The sequence below is a fragment of the Ambystoma mexicanum genome, chromosome 7p (assembly GCF_040938575.1).
Source record: "Ambystoma mexicanum isolate Mex_15411 chromosome 7p, UKY_AmexF1_1, whole genome shotgun sequence".
Taxonomy (NCBI): Eukaryota; Metazoa; Chordata; class Amphibia; order Caudata; family Ambystomatidae; genus Ambystoma; species Ambystoma mexicanum.
The window spans coordinates 169,413,676-169,431,135 of NC_090939.1; the positions used below are offsets into that span (position 1 = coordinate 169,413,676).

The 17,460-nt window shown below is 48.3% G+C and overlaps 2 protein-coding genes across 4 annotated transcripts in view; one reads left to right on the forward strand and one right to left on the reverse strand.

Moving 5' to 3' along the window:
* The window catches only part of GTPBP8 (GTP binding protein 8), a 630,806-nt gene that overhangs the window by 148,483 nt on the left and 464,863 nt on the right, over positions 1–17,460 (reverse strand). The gene's annotated exons all lie outside the window — the stretch shown is intronic.
* LOC138525797 (aquaporin-3-like) overlaps positions 1–17,460 on the forward strand; it is a 263,570-nt gene that overhangs the window by 109,847 nt on the left and 136,263 nt on the right. For both annotated transcript variants that reach the window (XM_069636006.1, XM_069636007.1), the window contains exon 4: positions 17,164–17,282. In XM_069636006.1, coding sequence (XP_069492107.1) covers positions 17,164–17,282 — 119 coding nt within the window. The remainder of the gene's footprint in view (positions 1–17,163; positions 17,283–17,460) is intronic.

Consider the following 17,460-nt stretch of genomic DNA (forward strand, 5'->3'; position numbering starts at 1 on the left):
TAGGGGGCGTTGGTCCCAGAGTGGGTCCTCTTCGAAGCACTCCGGAAGCCTCCGGAAGCGCCGTCATCAGTCGCCTTCCCCGTCCTCATCCGAGGACTCCGCTCGTCGGCGGGTTTCTTATCCCACCAAGCATCCCTCTCCGGAGGAATGGGCTTCCTTCGGGAAGAAAATGTTGGCGATTCTTGAATCGCTGGGCTCCAGTCCGTCCGCACCTCTGAGAGGGGTCGGTCGTGACCGTACTAGAGACACCACTCGTACGCCTTCGGGCTCGGGTGGTCAGCACGATTCGCAGGGGAGGTCCCGCTTGGACAAGGGGAATCGTTCTAGTTATGCCCGTTCCAGGTCCCGGTCCTCCACGCGCTTGAGCATCTGTGAAGTCTTCAAAGAAGACTTTGACGCTAGTGGCGCCAAGGTCGTTCAAGGACTCTCTCGAGGCTCCGCCTCCGAGAAAGTCATCGGCGCCCAGGCTGTCGAAGGACATGCCCGGGGCTCCGTCCTCGAGGCCTGTGTCGATGCTGTCCGCGCCACGCTAGACGCCCATGCCGTTTCACTCGATGCCTTTCGAGGCTGTGGTGTCGGAGGTACCCCGTGGGACGGGGGAACCCCCTAGAAAGGCCCTGGCAAAGGCAAAACATGTCTTTCTCCCTTATTCAATGCCCACTTTCCAAGGTGGAAGAGGGTTCTGAAGATGGGTTGGTTCCGGACACGGTACCAGATGAGCTTCTTTCTGGTCATAGCCAGATTGCGGAGACCTGCGTCAGTCACTGCATGACGCCAGTGGTCTGGACACCTCTCCGGAGGTGGAGTTCTGAGCTTGGCACCCATGCCGAGTCATCGTACCGGCGACTTATGTCGAGGGTCACGGACTACTTGGGGTGGTCGGCGCCCCCAGTTGATTTTGTGCAGGATGACCTGACGGGATATCCTCGACCAAGGTCCACCCACTGACCCGGTACTGCCATTCCATATGGCTCTGCAAAGAAGAGTGGCAGCGACTTGGACTGCTCAGAGAGTCTCCCAGCAGTGGGCAAGTCTTTGCCGCGAAAATACTGCCGAGCCAGTAGCGACCCCTGCTACTTGACCACGCATCCCACTCCGGAGAGTTTGGTGGTGCAGGCGGCTACAGCCCCAGCAAAGCAGGCGTCATATCCTACCATCCCTCCTGATAGGGACGACAAGCGTTTTGATGGCTGGGCGAAGAAAGTGTTTTCTTCAGAGGGTATGGCTCTTCAGGCGGCCAACTCCGTATGTGCCTTGTCACGTTTCACGCACACTCTGTTGAACTGTATTTCCTTAGCGGCTGAACATATTCCCGAAGGGGACGAACGGGATGGTTTTCTTGCTATTATTCAGGATGGCAAGGATGCAATGTGAGTCCGTTCAGTCGGGTTTGGACATGGCAGACTGTGTCAGCCGTTACATGACTGCGAGCACCTTAATCCGCAGGTTTGCGTGGTTGAGTAAGTCGGGGTTTGCTCCTGATGTGCAAGCCAGGCTCCTCAACATGCCCTTTGATGGTGAACATCTTTTTGGCAGCAAGGCTGACGAGAGCCTCGAGAGGTTGCAGACCTCCAAAGCTGCAGTGAAGTCGTTGGGCGCTGCAGTCCGCCAACCTCTGCCTTTTCGTCGTAGGGGACAGCAATGGAGGGGAGGTTCCTTTCGTTATTACTCATCCTTTAGTAAAGCGAGAGGAGATGCAAGTCAAAGGGGCAACCGTAGGAGTGCCAGAGGTGGAAAACAAGGTACTTGAGGTGCCAAGGCCGCGCGAGCAGTTGCCGCGTTGCCCTCGGGCAACGCCACAGCTGCTTCTGCTCAGTCATGAGGCCCATGCTTCACCGGTTGGGGGGAAGGCTGGCGCAGCATCTTGTAGAATGGCATGCCTTTACTTCAGATGTGTGCGTTCTGGAGATCATAGCCCACTGCTACTGTCTTCCTTTCCGGCAGAGGCCTCGCGATAATCCACCAGGGAATCTCTCTTTGAAGAGTCCGGATCCGCTCCTTGTGCAGGAAATTCAATCCCTGCTGGAGAAAGGTGCCATAGAGCTGGTGCCTGTAGCGGAGAGGAACAAGGGATGGTATTCCCCTTATTTTTTGATTCTGAAGTAAGACTGGGGATTGAGACCCATCATGAACTTGCGCGGTTTGAACAAGCTCCTCAGGAAGGATAAGTTCAAGATGGTTACTCTCTCTCACAAGTCCTTCAACTTCAGGACTGGTTGGTGTCTCTCGACCTCAAGGACGCTTATGTTCATGTGCCGATCCATCCCAAGCACAAGTACCACCTGACTTTCGCGGTTGGCGACTTGCACTTTCAGTTTTAGGTCCTGCCGTTCGGATTGACCTCCGCCTCGAGGGTTTTCACCAAGCTTATGGTGGTGGTGGCAGCGTATCTCAGGGAAGGGGGATTCACGTCTACCCCTACCTGGACGATTGGTTGATCAGGGCATGCTCTCCTGAGCAAGTCCTGGATCATCTGTCCGTCACCTGCCACTCCCTTCACAAGCTGGGCTTCTCCCTCAACTTAGAAGTCCCACTTGACGGCAACTCAGCGGCTCCAGTATATCGGAGCAGTGCTCGAGACGTCCTTGGGGCAGTGTTTTCCTCCCCAGGTGAGGGCTCACCACATTCAGCAGATGGTGCACAAGTTTCAACATGCCCAGAGTCTCCCAGCGTTCGAGTTCTTGAGGTTTCTCGGCCTCATGGCATCCTGCATTCTTCTGGTGCCAGAGGCCAGGTTGCGGATGAGATCTCTGCAATGGGCTCTCAAGCTCCAGTGGTCTGTCCTTCGGCAGGATGTCGGACCCCTTCAGGTGCAGCCCTCGATTGCCCAGGATCTTCTGTGGTGGGCCGACAAAGGCAATCTGATGGGGGCTCCATTCTGGCTACCCTGGCCGGAGGTGACTATCGTGACTGACGCATCCCTCACGGGATGGGGAGCTCATACCAACGATTTGAGTCCAGACTCCATAACAATCTGTTGGAGCTGAGGGCCGTCGGGCTTGCCCTGAAGGCTTTTCTGCCGACTGTGCGAGGAAAGAATGTCCTGATTCAGACAGACAACACGGTGGCCATGCACTACCTCAACAAAAAGGGGGCAGGGTCACTTCCTCTGTGCAGGGAGGCGATGCAGCTCTGGTTCTGGGCCACCCAGCAGGAAATTTCGGTCTCGGCAGTTCATCTAGCCAGAGACGAAAACGAGACGGTGGACGCTCTGAGCAGGCAGAGCACGATCCCTCAAGTGGATCTCTTTGCCTCCAGTGTCAACCGGATGTGCGACAGGTTCTGCTCGCAGGAATTTCCTCCAGGAGGAGCCTTAGGAGACGCGTTTGTGGTGGAGTGGTCATTCCCACTGCTGTACGCGTTTCCTCCAGTCTCCATCATCCCACAAGTGCTGCAGAGGTTCGGTTCCTGGATGATCCTCATTGCTCTGTGGGATGTTTTTACCCATGCATCCAAGCCCTACCATAAAACTGTGCAGTACTGGCATGGAAAACATCATGATGGCCAGAACTCCCCAGAGAGTGCACAGGGAAAACATGATAGGCTGCCACCCATTTTTGCCTATGTTGTGAGCACAGGAGGGCACTGCCTAAAACCACCATTGGGCTACACACCCAGTAGCCTGAAACCATTGGGAATGGCAATGCTGATTGCCAAAAAGCAACTCAGAACTGTGGGGAATTCATTTTCTTAATCCCAAAAATGGTTGCATTACCAGTACTCACCACTATCAGAAAGCCGGCGTTTTAAAACCACCAGACTTTTGTGTAAAACTGAACAAATGAAACAAAACCAGACCAAGGAAAGACTTGCTAAGAGGTGGATACAATGTAAAACTATATTCTGAAATGACTTGAAGGAAGTAATTATTTAATGTATAGGTAAAAATTGTCAGTTTTATTTGAATGTAGAAAACTGGGAACAAAAAGTGACATTTAGCTGAAACCTGGCTTAATGAAACTGAATTCTGCCTGACAACTACCCCCGACAGGAGTTGAAACTGGATCAACAGCCACTCTTCCCAGGCCTAGCTGCATCCTGCTGCCCCTTGCCAAAAGAACCTGTAGCACCTCTCTGATTAGATTAGGGGTGGAGCACCTGGGAACTGGAAGGGACCGAACAATGCAACTTCCTTGACTCAGGCAAATGTTATATTGGGGGCGTCGTAAAATAGCTTCCTCTTGGGAGAAACTGGGGGGGCAGCTGTGCCTCTGTGAACAAGCTGGCTTGGGGGAAGTGGATAAACCAGTTATCCCACCATGTGATGTGGGAAGCCACAACCCTTTTTGACCAGGGCATAATTTAAAAAAAGATGGATAATTCATAGTACGGACTTGTCAGAATTCTATAAGTAATACCATTATTCTTGTGATTTTTCGGTGCACATTTTAAGAGGCGTTAGGACCCTGTGGTGTATTCTGGGGGGTTGCTAGCGGAAAATAGGGTCTTACTCCAAATGTCTGCATGTTAAAAATCTGACACTTCATCAATTAATGTCCATACTCCTTGCGCACATGTGTGTAATTTTGGGTAAATGTCCGATATTGCAAAACTAGTTAAAAAGCGCAAAATGTTGTCATTTTTGAATGCAAGCCCCCAGGAAGATCAGAGGCGGACAAGCATGGACCATAAGGAATATATAATGTGTACATGTAATTTCAACAAATTGTGTATCTGGGAAAGATGTATTTGAATCAAATATAGATTTGTGGGCAAACTGACCAGGGGAGGATCCTCTGACCCATAAACGGACCTCATCATGATGACAATCCATTTCCTTCCCCCAATCATGGGAGAGGGGAGAATTGGGCCAATGACAAGTAGAGAGGGGCAGGCTTAGCTAGGCCCAGGCACACACCCATTTTCAAAACACATAAAAAGAGACTGCTGGGACAGGTAGAGACATTCAATTCCATTTGCTGCGGAGCATGCTGACCGACGACTTCACATCCAGAGATCCAGACTTCAAATCCATCAATCTCCAGAACCTGTAGCAGAAATTAACTCCAGAATTTGTAGCAGAGAGGCCTGAATCCACCAGCTGAATCCTCTTCAGCAGGCCTCAAAACCAACCAAACTATTCAACAGCCGGGCAAGCTGTTTGAATTTTGCCGAGAATTTTTGCAAGAACCTGTAGCAGTACCCAGAAAGCAGTGTTACATCCAGAATCCAGAGAGGCTAGACCAGCAGAGCAGAGCTGACCCAGATCGCTGTGAGCAGAACCGGTGCCTGATTGACCTGCCGAGCAGACAGAACCGCAGCCGGACGTGTTGACCAGATCCGTGACGAGGCCTAGTTCAAATTTATATTGTGAGTACCTAGCAGAACTGTGCAGAACCAATCTTAGTTAAAATAATCTAATCCAAAATATTTTAACCTAAGTAGAACTGCCTCCTAGAAATCGTGTCATCTGTCATTTTTAAAGCTGCACAACTGTCGCCTGTCAATTCTGCAGCTGCAAGCTGTCACCTGTCATTTTGAGTTTACTTTAAATCCTAAAAACTACCTTTATTTAATCGTCCGTATCTCTGGAACCGTTTGGGCTAGGAACAAAATTTAGAATCTAGGCTTTCCAACGAACCTAGAACCGACTTCCTACTCCTTATACTTTTTCCGCAATCACGATTTACGCACTCGCGAAATTTACCGCGATTTGCGATTTTTGGCTCAATTTCTCCACTTGTCAAAATAGCAGCTCCATTCTTTCTTTTGTTAAAATCCGTTTGCAACTTGGTAATAACTCCTAGAGCATCGCTAAAGTGAGCCTGAACTAATACCAACACGCATCTCCCACTCACCCTGAATCTCTTGAGGGAATTAAAATCAGTTGGCACATTTTCCCATCCATTGCCATCACATTTAAAAAGCATTTTGGGCCTGTGTTTCAAACTCCTACCTGTTTCCTCTAAGCTTGCTGGGGGGGAACTGGATTTCGTATTGTATTTGATTGCATTCCTGAGAACTGTGTGCTCCTCTTTCCATCTCCTTCCATTTCTTACATTGCATAGGGTAGGGAGGTGAATTGCCAGAGAAAAAGTGATTATCTTATCTTTTGCTAAAATCATATCAAGTATTTCTGTACTGAATTTTATTCCTCATTGCATTTCCTTGAAACCATGAAGCATTCTCAGCTACCTCATCCTCTATACTACTCCTAAGTAATCAAGTGTACCACTGTAACATTACCCATTGTGGATCCACATCATATGTCTGTGTACTATCAGATATTAATATATTATAAAAGTGTGATAGATATATATTGTTGAATTGTCCAAATAAACCTTTTAATAACAAACCTACTTCTTGGCTCAGTGGGGTCAGGAGGATTCTAAGAGGGGGGTGTTATACAAGGGTTGTCATCCAGAGTACTGAACTGGATATAAAAATACATCAATAAGGGTTTTCCTCAGCATCCCAGACTAGGCATTGACTTAGCTGTAGTGTTGATTGAATATCGCTTACAGCTCTGGCATGGGCCAGGAGGACGTGGTACCCGGACCTTCTCGACTTGTCCATCTGCCCTCCACGTCGTCTTCCCTACCGAGACTATCTGCTCTCACGGGAGGGGGTCAGGTTCTCCATCCAGAGGTCAGATCCCTCAACCTTCACGCTTGGCTTCTGAAAGGTTGAGGTATAAGGATTGGGACCTCCCTGAAGGCGTGATGGAGGTGTTGCTTTTGGCCAGACGGCCGGCAACAAAGTCCCTTTGCCATTGGAGAAAGTTCTGCAACTGGTGCAGGGTTCAGTATGTGGATCCTTTTTCATGGGACATTCCTGTCGGTCTGTCTTTTTTGCTTTCTTTGGCCCACAAGGGCCTGCAAGTGGGTACCATTAAAGGTTACCTGGCGGCACTGTCTATATTTAAGCGCTCGTCTGAGAGTGTTCTTATTTTAAAATCCCTTCAATTTCTCAGTTTCTGAAAGGGCTCACTAATGTGTTCCTCCGTCACCTTTCCAGGTGCCCGGTTGGATCTGAACCTTGTTCTCAAGTTTCTAATGGGTGCTCCCTTTGAGCCTTTGCATTCTTGTCCTTTGAGACTGTTAACCCTTAAAGCTGTGTTTTTAGTTGCGGTCACTTCCGCTCGCAGAGTGAGTGAGTTACAGGCAATTTCAGTTAAGCCACCCTTCACTGTGTTTCATAAGGACAGGGTTGTCCTTAGAGTTCGTCCTTCCTTTCTTCCGAAGGTGGTCGGAATTTCATTTAAGCCAGAATGTTGTTCTTCCGGCATTTTATCCTCCTCCACATCCTGGTAAGGAAGAGGAGAGGCTCCATAGGCTGGATCCTAGGAGAGCTTTAAGCTTCTACATTTCATGCATTTCCCGGGTCAGAGTGGACGATCAACTCTTTATTGCTTACGCTGGAAGGCGTTTGGGACAAGCTGTTACTAAGCAGACTTTGTCTCGATGGATCATCTTGGCAATTTCTGAATGTTACCGCTTGGCGGGTAAGGACCCTCCGGTAGGCTTACGGGCCCATTCTACCAGGGGTATGGCTGCCTCTACTGCCCTACAGAGGGGTGTTCCTATTCGTAACATCTGTGATGCAGCCAACTGGGCTTCGGTCCATACTTTGTATGTCACTACTCCCTCGATTCTATCCGGGGGCAGGATCTGGCCTTTGGCAAGGCGGTCCTTTACTCTGCAATTTGATTGGACATTCTAAATTCTTTTCCCACCTCCTTACGTTGGTACTGCTTTGGGAGTCTGTCATAGATATGGAATACGTCGGATGACCCAATCCCCTCGAAGAACAAGTTACTTTCTTACCTGATAACGTTCTTTCGATGGGATGGTCCGACGTAGTCCATATCGCTCCCTCCCTGCCTATCTCGCTACAGAATTTCTTATGCAATTTGCATCTTAAGTTTCCGCAAGGATTTCTGTGATCATGCTGGCAGAAGATTGGTGCCACACGTTCTGGGAAAAAAACTACAACTGAGGCTACGTCCTACTTATAACATCGGCTGTCTGAGGAGGTCCTTGAGGACGGCGTATCGACGTCATCGATGCAGGACGCAGACGCCGAAAGATTTTCCGAAGCAGCACAGCTGTGGTGATTACTGTCATAGACAACCCATGACCACCCAATGGTATGGGCTCTAACGCTGTTAGAGCTTGTGCAAGGGAGCCTCACCTAAGGCTTCCCGTGGCCTCGCCTAGTGCCCAGTGTATACGCACCACAATGGCAATCTTGGAATGTAGCCTTTTACAACACGCTTGCTGGTTGGCTGGAGACCTGGAAGTTGTGAGAAGCAACGAGGAGCATAGAATGCAGGCTTCTATTGGATTCCACACTTTCTGGTCGTTTTAAGAGACCCCAACCTGTTCTAATATGACAATAACACCTCGCCTGACAAGCCAGATCGGGTGGTACTAGCCTGGGTGCCACGTTATAGTCCAGAGTGCAGTGGGCCCCTTGTGGCGTTGCCTCCGGATCAGGTGTTCTTGCGATTGGCACCCCAGGTTTCCAATCCAGGAACCCGAGGTGCTGATAGTAATGTATTTCCCCTGAATGAAGGTGACTTCTACCGGCATCCTGCTCATTAAAAGAAAATACTTAGATGGCCACTGTGGAGATGACAGGCGGGGCTCCATGCGGATTTCCACAGCTGCCCAGGACGGATGCTGGAGCAGCGGCGTTTGCAGATGCACAAAGAATATAGTGAGTGGGGTAGGCCGGAGGCCGCAGTGGGGGAAGCGGCCATCAAGCTGCTAGGAACGCTGGCTAGGATTGTGGGATTCGGCCCGCAATCCAAGCAACCTGATTGGTTGTCTCCCCCACCCTGGGTGTTCATGTATGATTCTGCTTGTGTTTGGAGTAAGCAAATTGGCTACTCTATAAGCCAAAAGGTGTTCCTTGCTTACAAACTGAATGCATACATTTTGTTTTAAGGCACAAAACATTGGGGCACTCATTTTGTGTCCTTTGGGTGGTACCATTTCCAAATAAGGTAGTACAAATGTATGTAAGGTGGATAAGGAATCTCCTTTGGGTTTGGCAGAAGGTAAAATTGTACTGAAGAAACAGAAGAGAGGGAGAGGATAAGTAGTAGAAAATTAGACTCCACTCTAAGATGGGAGTATTAGCATAGGCCAAGGAGAAGCCTACCCTTTTACTTTCAAGCCTTTTTGAGCCAGCCTGGAAGGATAAGGTTTGCCTGAGAAGTTCCAGAGAAGAGATCTAGTTGCAAAGAAAGATTCTCTGTAAATAGCGGGCCTCTGACAACCGCGAGATTGCCGAGAAGAATAGATAGTTGACAGTTAATTACCTAGAAGTTCCCTGGAGGGGAGCGCAAATTGTGCTTTCAAAGCACGGGGCTTACTCACGCACTGACATAGTTTGCCCAGATTCGGCTTCGGGAATGAACATGAAAGGTACCCAGCTGATTCCTATGAAGTAAGAAAGGAACTTGTGAGTAAGGCGCAAGAAGTGAATAAAGGGATGTTTTGCAGTCCTAACAAGACAAACTTACGAAGCGACTGCTGGCTCCTACGAGAGTAGCAACGCGTCTTCCTCCTGGAGTTGCCAGGCAATAAGAGAGTAAACGGGAAGTGATGACAGAGGTTTGCGAAGCTTCCTGGGAATGAACCACTATCCTGTGTAGTATGATCGGGTTAGGTGCTGAGGCGGCAGCCATCTTGGAATCAGGAACTACTAGGCTGCACCGTAGGTTATTTCTAAGTGCAGAAGCGACGGCCATGTTGGAAGTAGGCCGTAATATGAAATTCGTATTGGTGATCATCACACCCCGGCCCCCTCCTCGTCTTGTCGCGCCTAGAAACACTTGTGAACAGGCGCGTTAAAAATGCCACATCATATCTCATCATTCCTTTTGATATGAGACTGTCAGCGGGAGGGCATCCAATCTAGTCCGGTCCTTGTGAGTGGGCACTAGACACACCAGTATGCTGGTCACTTACGTTTTCTGTCTGGTCAGCATTGTGACCAGTCACATTGTTTTATTTTCCCTTTCTGCTCTACCCTTATTTTCCCTTTCTGCTCTACCCTTATTTTCCCTTTCTGCTCTACCCTTATTTTCCCTTTCTGCTCTACCCCGACTTAGAGATTGGGAGCATCCCATTCAATCTGGTTTTTGGCTACGTCTGTATTGTATGTTGTGATCCTGCACCCAGAGTTGTGAAGGACAATAGGTAGTTGGTGATCACATGACGGGTGTGTGTGGTGTTTTTTTTAATTTATTCTCCCTACTTCCCTGTCCATAGTAGTTGACGGAAACCCAGGGGTTCGAATAGTCCTTGCGAGACTGCAGGCCTTTGTACGAGACCAGTAGTGCCTGTGACTCGAGAGGTATAATCTTAAAATTGAAAATATGTCCCATCGAATTAAGGAACATTGACAAATTTGATGATACATGGGACTCCGTAGACACAACTTGTGTAAAGCGGAAATTACTGCAGCGGGTGAAGTAGACGAGAACCTGTAGCGAAGGATAGTTTGAATACTCCTCCCACACAGCCCTGCCATGCTCTGTGTCATGATGTCCATAGGACTTCTTGGTATGCGACTTGGTAGTACTGGTGGTGGGGGGTGGCCATGGGGGGGCAGAATCCTGCAGATTGCTGCAAAATCGTGTATGTATCTGGCACAATAGCTCTGCGGTACTAGGAAAAGCCGAAGTGCAGGAAGGTTGGGAAGAGCCAGGGTGGGTGCCAGAATGTCAACCTTTGATCTGTCTGCTTGCATGCCATTTGAGAAAAATATACCTGTAACATTTGAGTGGTCTTGTTAAACTCGAGTTGGGCACTTTCTAGAGTTATGAACACTCTCCAGAGTTTGTTGCTGTGCAGTTCTTGATCAAGCGAAAAGGATACGCAAGAGATTAGGTGGAAAACCAAAAAGGTTTTGAGGAAAAACCTTACAAATAATGCGAAGTTCGAACTCAACCGACTGATAACTGCGCTCACTTGGGCCCGCATGGACGGGGATGCTGATAACTTGATGCCCAGGTCTTTCACTACAGCAGAAGGTGGCAGTAAGGCACCAAGTTGATGGGGCCAAAACACGGTGGACCGCAGCGATGAGCAGGCGAGGATGTGCTGTATAACATGGCAGCTCTCCTGTTGGAAAACCTCAGCGAGGAAAAGCCGAAGCTCATGCTTTTAGAAGTACAGCCCATGTCACACATGTGATTTACTGGATCAAGTATCCTGCTACAGTTGATGGTGGTCTTTGACTAGGTCAGGTTTGCAAAACCCAATGGCTCAATTGAGCCTGTGACTCGTGTCTGTTCTGGCGCTTTCACTTCAAGCTTGTTATGGAGATGGTACTGTAGGAGATCAGACCGCCTTTTAGTTTGCCCTGGCGTTGAAACTGTGAAGAAAAATGTTGCACAATAAGTTCAGGACATGTGCCTTGAGGCTTGTTTACTAAGGGATATACGTTAATGTTAAAGGTATTTGTACCGCGCATGGTCACCACCGGAGTGGTTGCATGGTGCTCTGGCGGATCTGAAAAGGAGGGTGTTAATAAAGGGGGGAGGGTTAGTAGGATGTAGTGGGAATAGAAAGTGATGGTTGTGATGATGTCTGGTGCAAATTTCCACGTGCCGGGTTATGAGTCTGTTGTTGCAATGTGGTGAAGTATGTCTAGATTGCTGTGCAAAGAGGTTGTGTGAGTTTCTGTATGAGAAGTGTATGCAGAAATGTGAGGTTTTAGAATTGGGTTAGCAGGTTTTCCTTACCTCTTTGTGTTTCTGCGCTCAATATATATGATTATCCTGTGTGATTGGAATTGTTGTTTGGGCACCTAGTTGGCAGGCATGTTGAGGAGTGGCAGTTTTCCTCTAGTGCTATGTGTACCTGGCTGATGCGGGGGTGTTTCCCCGCCCTGGGGTTGGTGATGTTTAGGTTGGAGGATTCTTGTCCCTCTCAGCCGATCCCATGTGGGGACCTTATCTAAGAATCCTCTGTGGGCAAACAGTATGTGGACGTGGGTGTTCGCCCCCTCCGCCCATTGGTTAGGGAAGAATATGTAAGTTGTGGGTAATGGGTTCCTCCTGGGATTCTTGTTTCCCAGTCGTCTTCTGGTTCTCAAAATGGTAGACAATGAGAAACGCACCTATATTCGAGATTCCTAGATTGTGGGAGGAAACGCCTAGGTTTCTCAAAATGGTAGACTGTTAAGAGTATTTATACCGTACACTATCGGTTCCCTGGTGGATCTGAAAAGGGAAGAAGGTAGGAAGGTTAGTAGGACTAAGCGGGGTGGAAGGCAAGAGAGCTGTGATGTGTGGTTGGCAGCCTCAGTTTGGTTTACACAGGTTGCTGAGCTTGGGTGTGCTTTTCAGTTGTGTGTTGTCATGTGCTGTTTGTTGTGCAAGGCTAAGTGTGGTACGGTAGTGAAGTGTGTGCGGTTTGTTGTACATTCGAGGTATGGTTGTATTTAGTAAGAGTTTGGGAGGTGTATGCAGAGGGTGGATTTAAAAAACATTTTTTTTAGTAAGGTTGTTTGATGGCGTCACTAGCTAGATGTGACACATACTGAACCTCACAATTCTGTCTAGATGTGGAACATGTTAAACTTGACAATTTTATCTAGATGAGACTGGTGGCTAACGTTATAGATGTGAGAAGAAAGCTGGCTGTGGCTGATAAGTGAAGAAGGCTAAATATATGTAGGAGAATGTGAGGGGTGGTTATAGCCTGGCTAGCTGAAGTAATGGTTTAAATGCGAGTAAAGGCTACCATACCACTGTGTTCTTAAATGGGAATAAGCTATAAAATATGAAAGATGAAAAGCTAGATAGAGAGGTTGGTCAGCTAAATGAGGTGCAGTGATTGGTGTCACCACCCTAGCCGCACCCCACGTACCTAGTTAGTCGCTGCTGGGTGACGGATGTGCGCGTCACGCCTCTACTGCCGACAAGATTTGGAAGTGCCTCTTCATGAGCTGTCCTTTGCCTTGGGGCCCTAGGCTTCGGGGGTGCCCTAGTGAGTTGAGTAATATGGGCACAAAGGGCCATTAACGATGCAAGGGTGGACTAGGAGGAGGGCACGGGAGAGGGAGAAAAGGAAGAGGGCTGCAGGTGTGGGGAAGGTGCTAAGCAGGCCCCGAGCGGGTCGGAAAAATTACAAAAAGGCCACAGTTCTGTACAGAGTACGAACGTAGATATCTGGTTCTCCTTCTGTGTCTTAGTTTGACTGTTTCCTATGCAGGGAATGGAACACTGATCCATATGTGAAAATATTGGCGTTTGCTGAGCTGTGGTGGTTGAGGATATGCAGATTATCCCCATCACATCCACTTTGGCACCTGTGTCGATGAAAACCTTAATTGGATGGCTGTTCATTTGTAGAAGCATGTGATGAGCATGTCCTCTTGAATCCTGCTGGTTGACAAGTGTGAAGATATCGAGGGGCGATCGTGCAATGGAGAACTAGGAACGGCTTGGGGTCTGCAGGAAGTCCAGTTGCTGAAGAATGTTCCTTGGGTGGATGTCGCCACCCCTTCCCTACTCGCACTCAGCAAGGATCGACAAACCTTTTTGAAAGTGATTTTTCCTTTCCGCAAACACGGCAGGTCGGTCCCAGTACGGAGTGTGCACCATCATGTGAAGGGCGTTGTGCACATCAGTAACTGTCTTTTCAGAGACCTACCATGTCCGTGGCGGTGGTGTGCATTTTGCTCATCGCATTGGAGGGAACGTGCAATGTTGGAACATTCCAATGCTTCGGTTTGGAGGTCTGTGCTGAGTGATTATATTGCGTTGGCAAGGATGTCTTCTAGGGGTTTAAGTTTCTTGCGCAGTTTGTGTCCGAGTGCCATCAATTTGTGAACAGAACCAGTACAAACCATCATTGTGTGGAAGTACAGGTAGGGGCAATTAGATTGCCCCTGGGTCTGTTTTTTTTCGAGGGGGTACTGTGCAGTCCCCCTTCGTCGAGTTTCTGGCTGGTGGCAGTGGTTACCACGCGAAATATTCCACCGCAATATTTCCTATGGGATTTTCCAATTCATTTTAAATGCATCACTTTTTTGGTGCAATGTTAAAGATACCACTGGGTTATAATATTTATTCCCCGGTTGGGTCTTTTTGCCAGGACTCGGTTTTAAAATGGCGTTTGTGTTTGCCTCTGTAACTCCAACCCAAGTCGAGCCCTTTGTTCCACTTTTGGCGGGCTTCTGCACAGAAGCCTCCAAAAGTGGTGCCACTCTGTCTGGGTTTACAGGATGTGTGGGGGGGGAGGGATAGGCACCCTGGACTGCCTCGGCAACTCAATCCGCACTCTTGTGTGATTGGCTCAGTTCCCCACTTAGCATGTTTGAGTGACAGCTAGGACTGGTGAATGGGGGGTTTATGCATAAAAGCAGGTCTTTGGGGACTGGAACTTGAGAAGTCGCCACAGGACCTAAAGAATCCGAAGAGGGAGAAGCTGAGCCAACCTGCAACGACACCACCGGTGGAGCCCTGCTGAACCGACTCACCACTTCCCAACGACAGAGAAGATCTTCTTCCTGGAGAGTCTTCTTCCTTTGAACTGGTGGGGTTAACCAGTTTTCCCTCTTTTCGCCTTCCTGGATCATCTCATGGTCGAATCGCCCGTGCCAAGCACCCCGGCGGCCGGATAGCCACGCTTCACCACTACCGCGAATAAAAGGGTAGTACCTTTTAACCCAGGAAACTCAGCGGCTGGTTTCTTCCCTGGCAGTGCAACGACCTCCAGCTTTCCTCAATGTCGAGATCTTCTCTTCCCCTGGACGAAGCACCAACTTGCACCCGCTGCCAGGAACAACTGCCCCCGCTGGAGCTTTCTCACCATTTCAGGTACTGTGTCCCTCCTGGTCTCCCTTGCAACAGACTATTCAAGGTGTTCTGTAAATCCTTGAGACTCTCTCCTGGGGTGACCTGGGACCTGTAAACTAACTTTTCTGAACTGATCCAACTCCTTTTGAACTATCTGCAAAGACTTTTAAAGTGTACTTCAACTGTGTGATCTTGGGCACATTCCGCCTTGCTCTCTCCAAGAGTGGGCCTGGCCTATTAACTTTTTGCTCTACAGTAGACTCTGCCTTTCTTGACTTGCTGTGATTCTTTTAAAAGTGTTGGTATTGTGTGCCTTCCTAATTCTGCCTTTTCCCTCCCTTTTTAAATAATGATTGGAGTGCCATCTTGGTTAAGCACTCACCTCTGTATTGATAATAAGTGGTGTTCTTTTCCTAAGACTTGTCGAATAATTAATCAGGGAGGTGTATATATTTCTAGTGACTGTTTGAACTTGCTTGACATATTAGTGCCAGTGTATTTTTACAAGTGTGTTTTTAAATAATTATATACTTTTATACCAAAGCTCTGGTCAGTGTTTGCTTGTGCTACTGTATTTTTGTACCTAATGTGTATACTCTATATACTGTCTAACTCTTCTTGAGAGAAGTCTTGACTGCTCAGCCACAGCTACCAGGTAAATCTGGGTGGTGCAGACTGCTACCAATTGGGTTTACTGCCAACACCTGAGTCTTAAACCTTTTGCATTGGTCCCTAAGGGAACTGCACAAGTTTCTGCCCAACACTACTTCAGGCGTGCATACCAGTAAATGGACCACATGAGAAGGAGGCAGGGTAGTTCTTGTGCAGTAACTGTTTTGCAGAATTCATGTTTGGATTATGGCAACAAGAGTCCGACAAACGCACTAAAGGACTAAGGGTTTTGGTACAGGTTACTCACCCACCCAAACGTACTCGCACAGGGACTTAAAGGTGTACGGTTGACTAATTGTTGGTCAGTCATGTCATCTTGTACAACTTAACTTGCCCTCCAACCATACTAACTGTGCCCTCCTGTGGTGGCTTGTCCCTAGATGTCGGTGAAGTGCCGCACATCCAGGGTGAGGGGGACAGAGCGGCTTGCCCTACCATTTTATATAAGGCAACAAACAGCACAGCTAAAAACACTTTCAGGACACTTCGCGCTGTACCCATCAGACAGGAACATTTTTTACTTTCATTTTCCTGCTTCTTGAACTCAAAAATAAAGTTACAATGTATAAAAGCAAGGCTCAAATTTCGAAGAGCTTTGTGCAGAATGTCATGCACACAAGTGTTCAAAGAAAAGTGGATCCCTAAATTGATGGGGATAAACCCCAAGAAAAAAATTGGCGGACCGGTTTCAGTGGTGTATAGAAGTGCAACCACTTTCTTCTGGGCCTAGTGCCAATATTGGCACCAAGCAGAACTGCTGTGTAGGAGGCGACGACTGCACCCCAGTGTGTAGCCCCTAGTCGTATCTGAGCCCACTCGGGGGATTTTGCCTCTTATGAATAATCTAAGGGACCTCTAATTTGGTGTGTATGTCACAGTGTGCAGTTCAGAACAGTGTAGAGTATGGGTGATTAGTATTGAAGCTTACAGAGAGTTGATGTTGTTTTAGTCCCCATTAGTGGCACCAGGTGGGACAGGCCATGAGGTGGAGCGAAGGGCCATTGATCTACCTGCGCCAATCGGGAAGATCTTTCTTCCCGGAGGGGGCTGGGGGGGGCTGCAGCAGTAACAATTTTAGGTGGGAGGATGACTGGATTACGTTAAAAGGGAGACTAAGTACAGCACAAATGTCTAGAACATGCGTACTACTCAGCGGCATGGCGAACATCCACGGTAAGTGCACATTTTGGTGGTGTAGGCAACCATGAATTGTGAGTAAAGCTGTGGTACAAGGGTGAACAGTAGCCTCTTTAGTGGAGGGTAGATAAAGGAATAGATGGATGGCTACAATGAAAGGGCAAATGGATGTGTAGACTGGCGAGACGGGAGATCTAGCCTTCATTACCTTAGTCATAGTATCTCGTAGGGCGGCCTGTGTCATATCAGCTGGTGTTTGTGAGGAGGCGAGCTACAAAAGACAGTACTCAGGGAGGTGGGGCAGTAGACCTGTTTGCCGGTGTGCCCCGACAGGGGTGTTGGCAGTGCCCTTAAATGGGGCCGGCATCAGCTGCTAGTTGTCCGGGCAGGAAGAAATATTTTGATGCGCACACCTGGTACTGTTTGAGAACTAAAACTGTAATTGTGGTGGTGTTCCTGTTTACAACCAAAGGCTCCATAATTAACTTATAATTCTGGGCAAAGCCTCAAACCTTTAGACTATTCAACAATGGCTACTTGCTGCTCAGCATCTCAGTGAGTCTCCACTTCTTTGATTTTCATATATGCAGATGCTTTGCATGCGTTTAGTGGTGGAAACTGGACTGTGGCCGGCCCTCAAGCGACTGCTGGGATCTTCGCCTCCTACCCTTCAGAACACCTCAGTGTTATCAATGGATTTACAGACCAGGTAAGTATAATTTTATTCTGGTGTTTTTAAGGAATTATCTAGTGTGGGTAGTTATTGGTACACTGGGGCGGGCCAGGTTTCTTTCACTATATCCTCAAACATTCTTAATTTCAATAAACAAGGCTGTGCTGCTTTTAAAATTAGCTTTTCTAGCAAAAGAAAGACCTTTCTATATGAA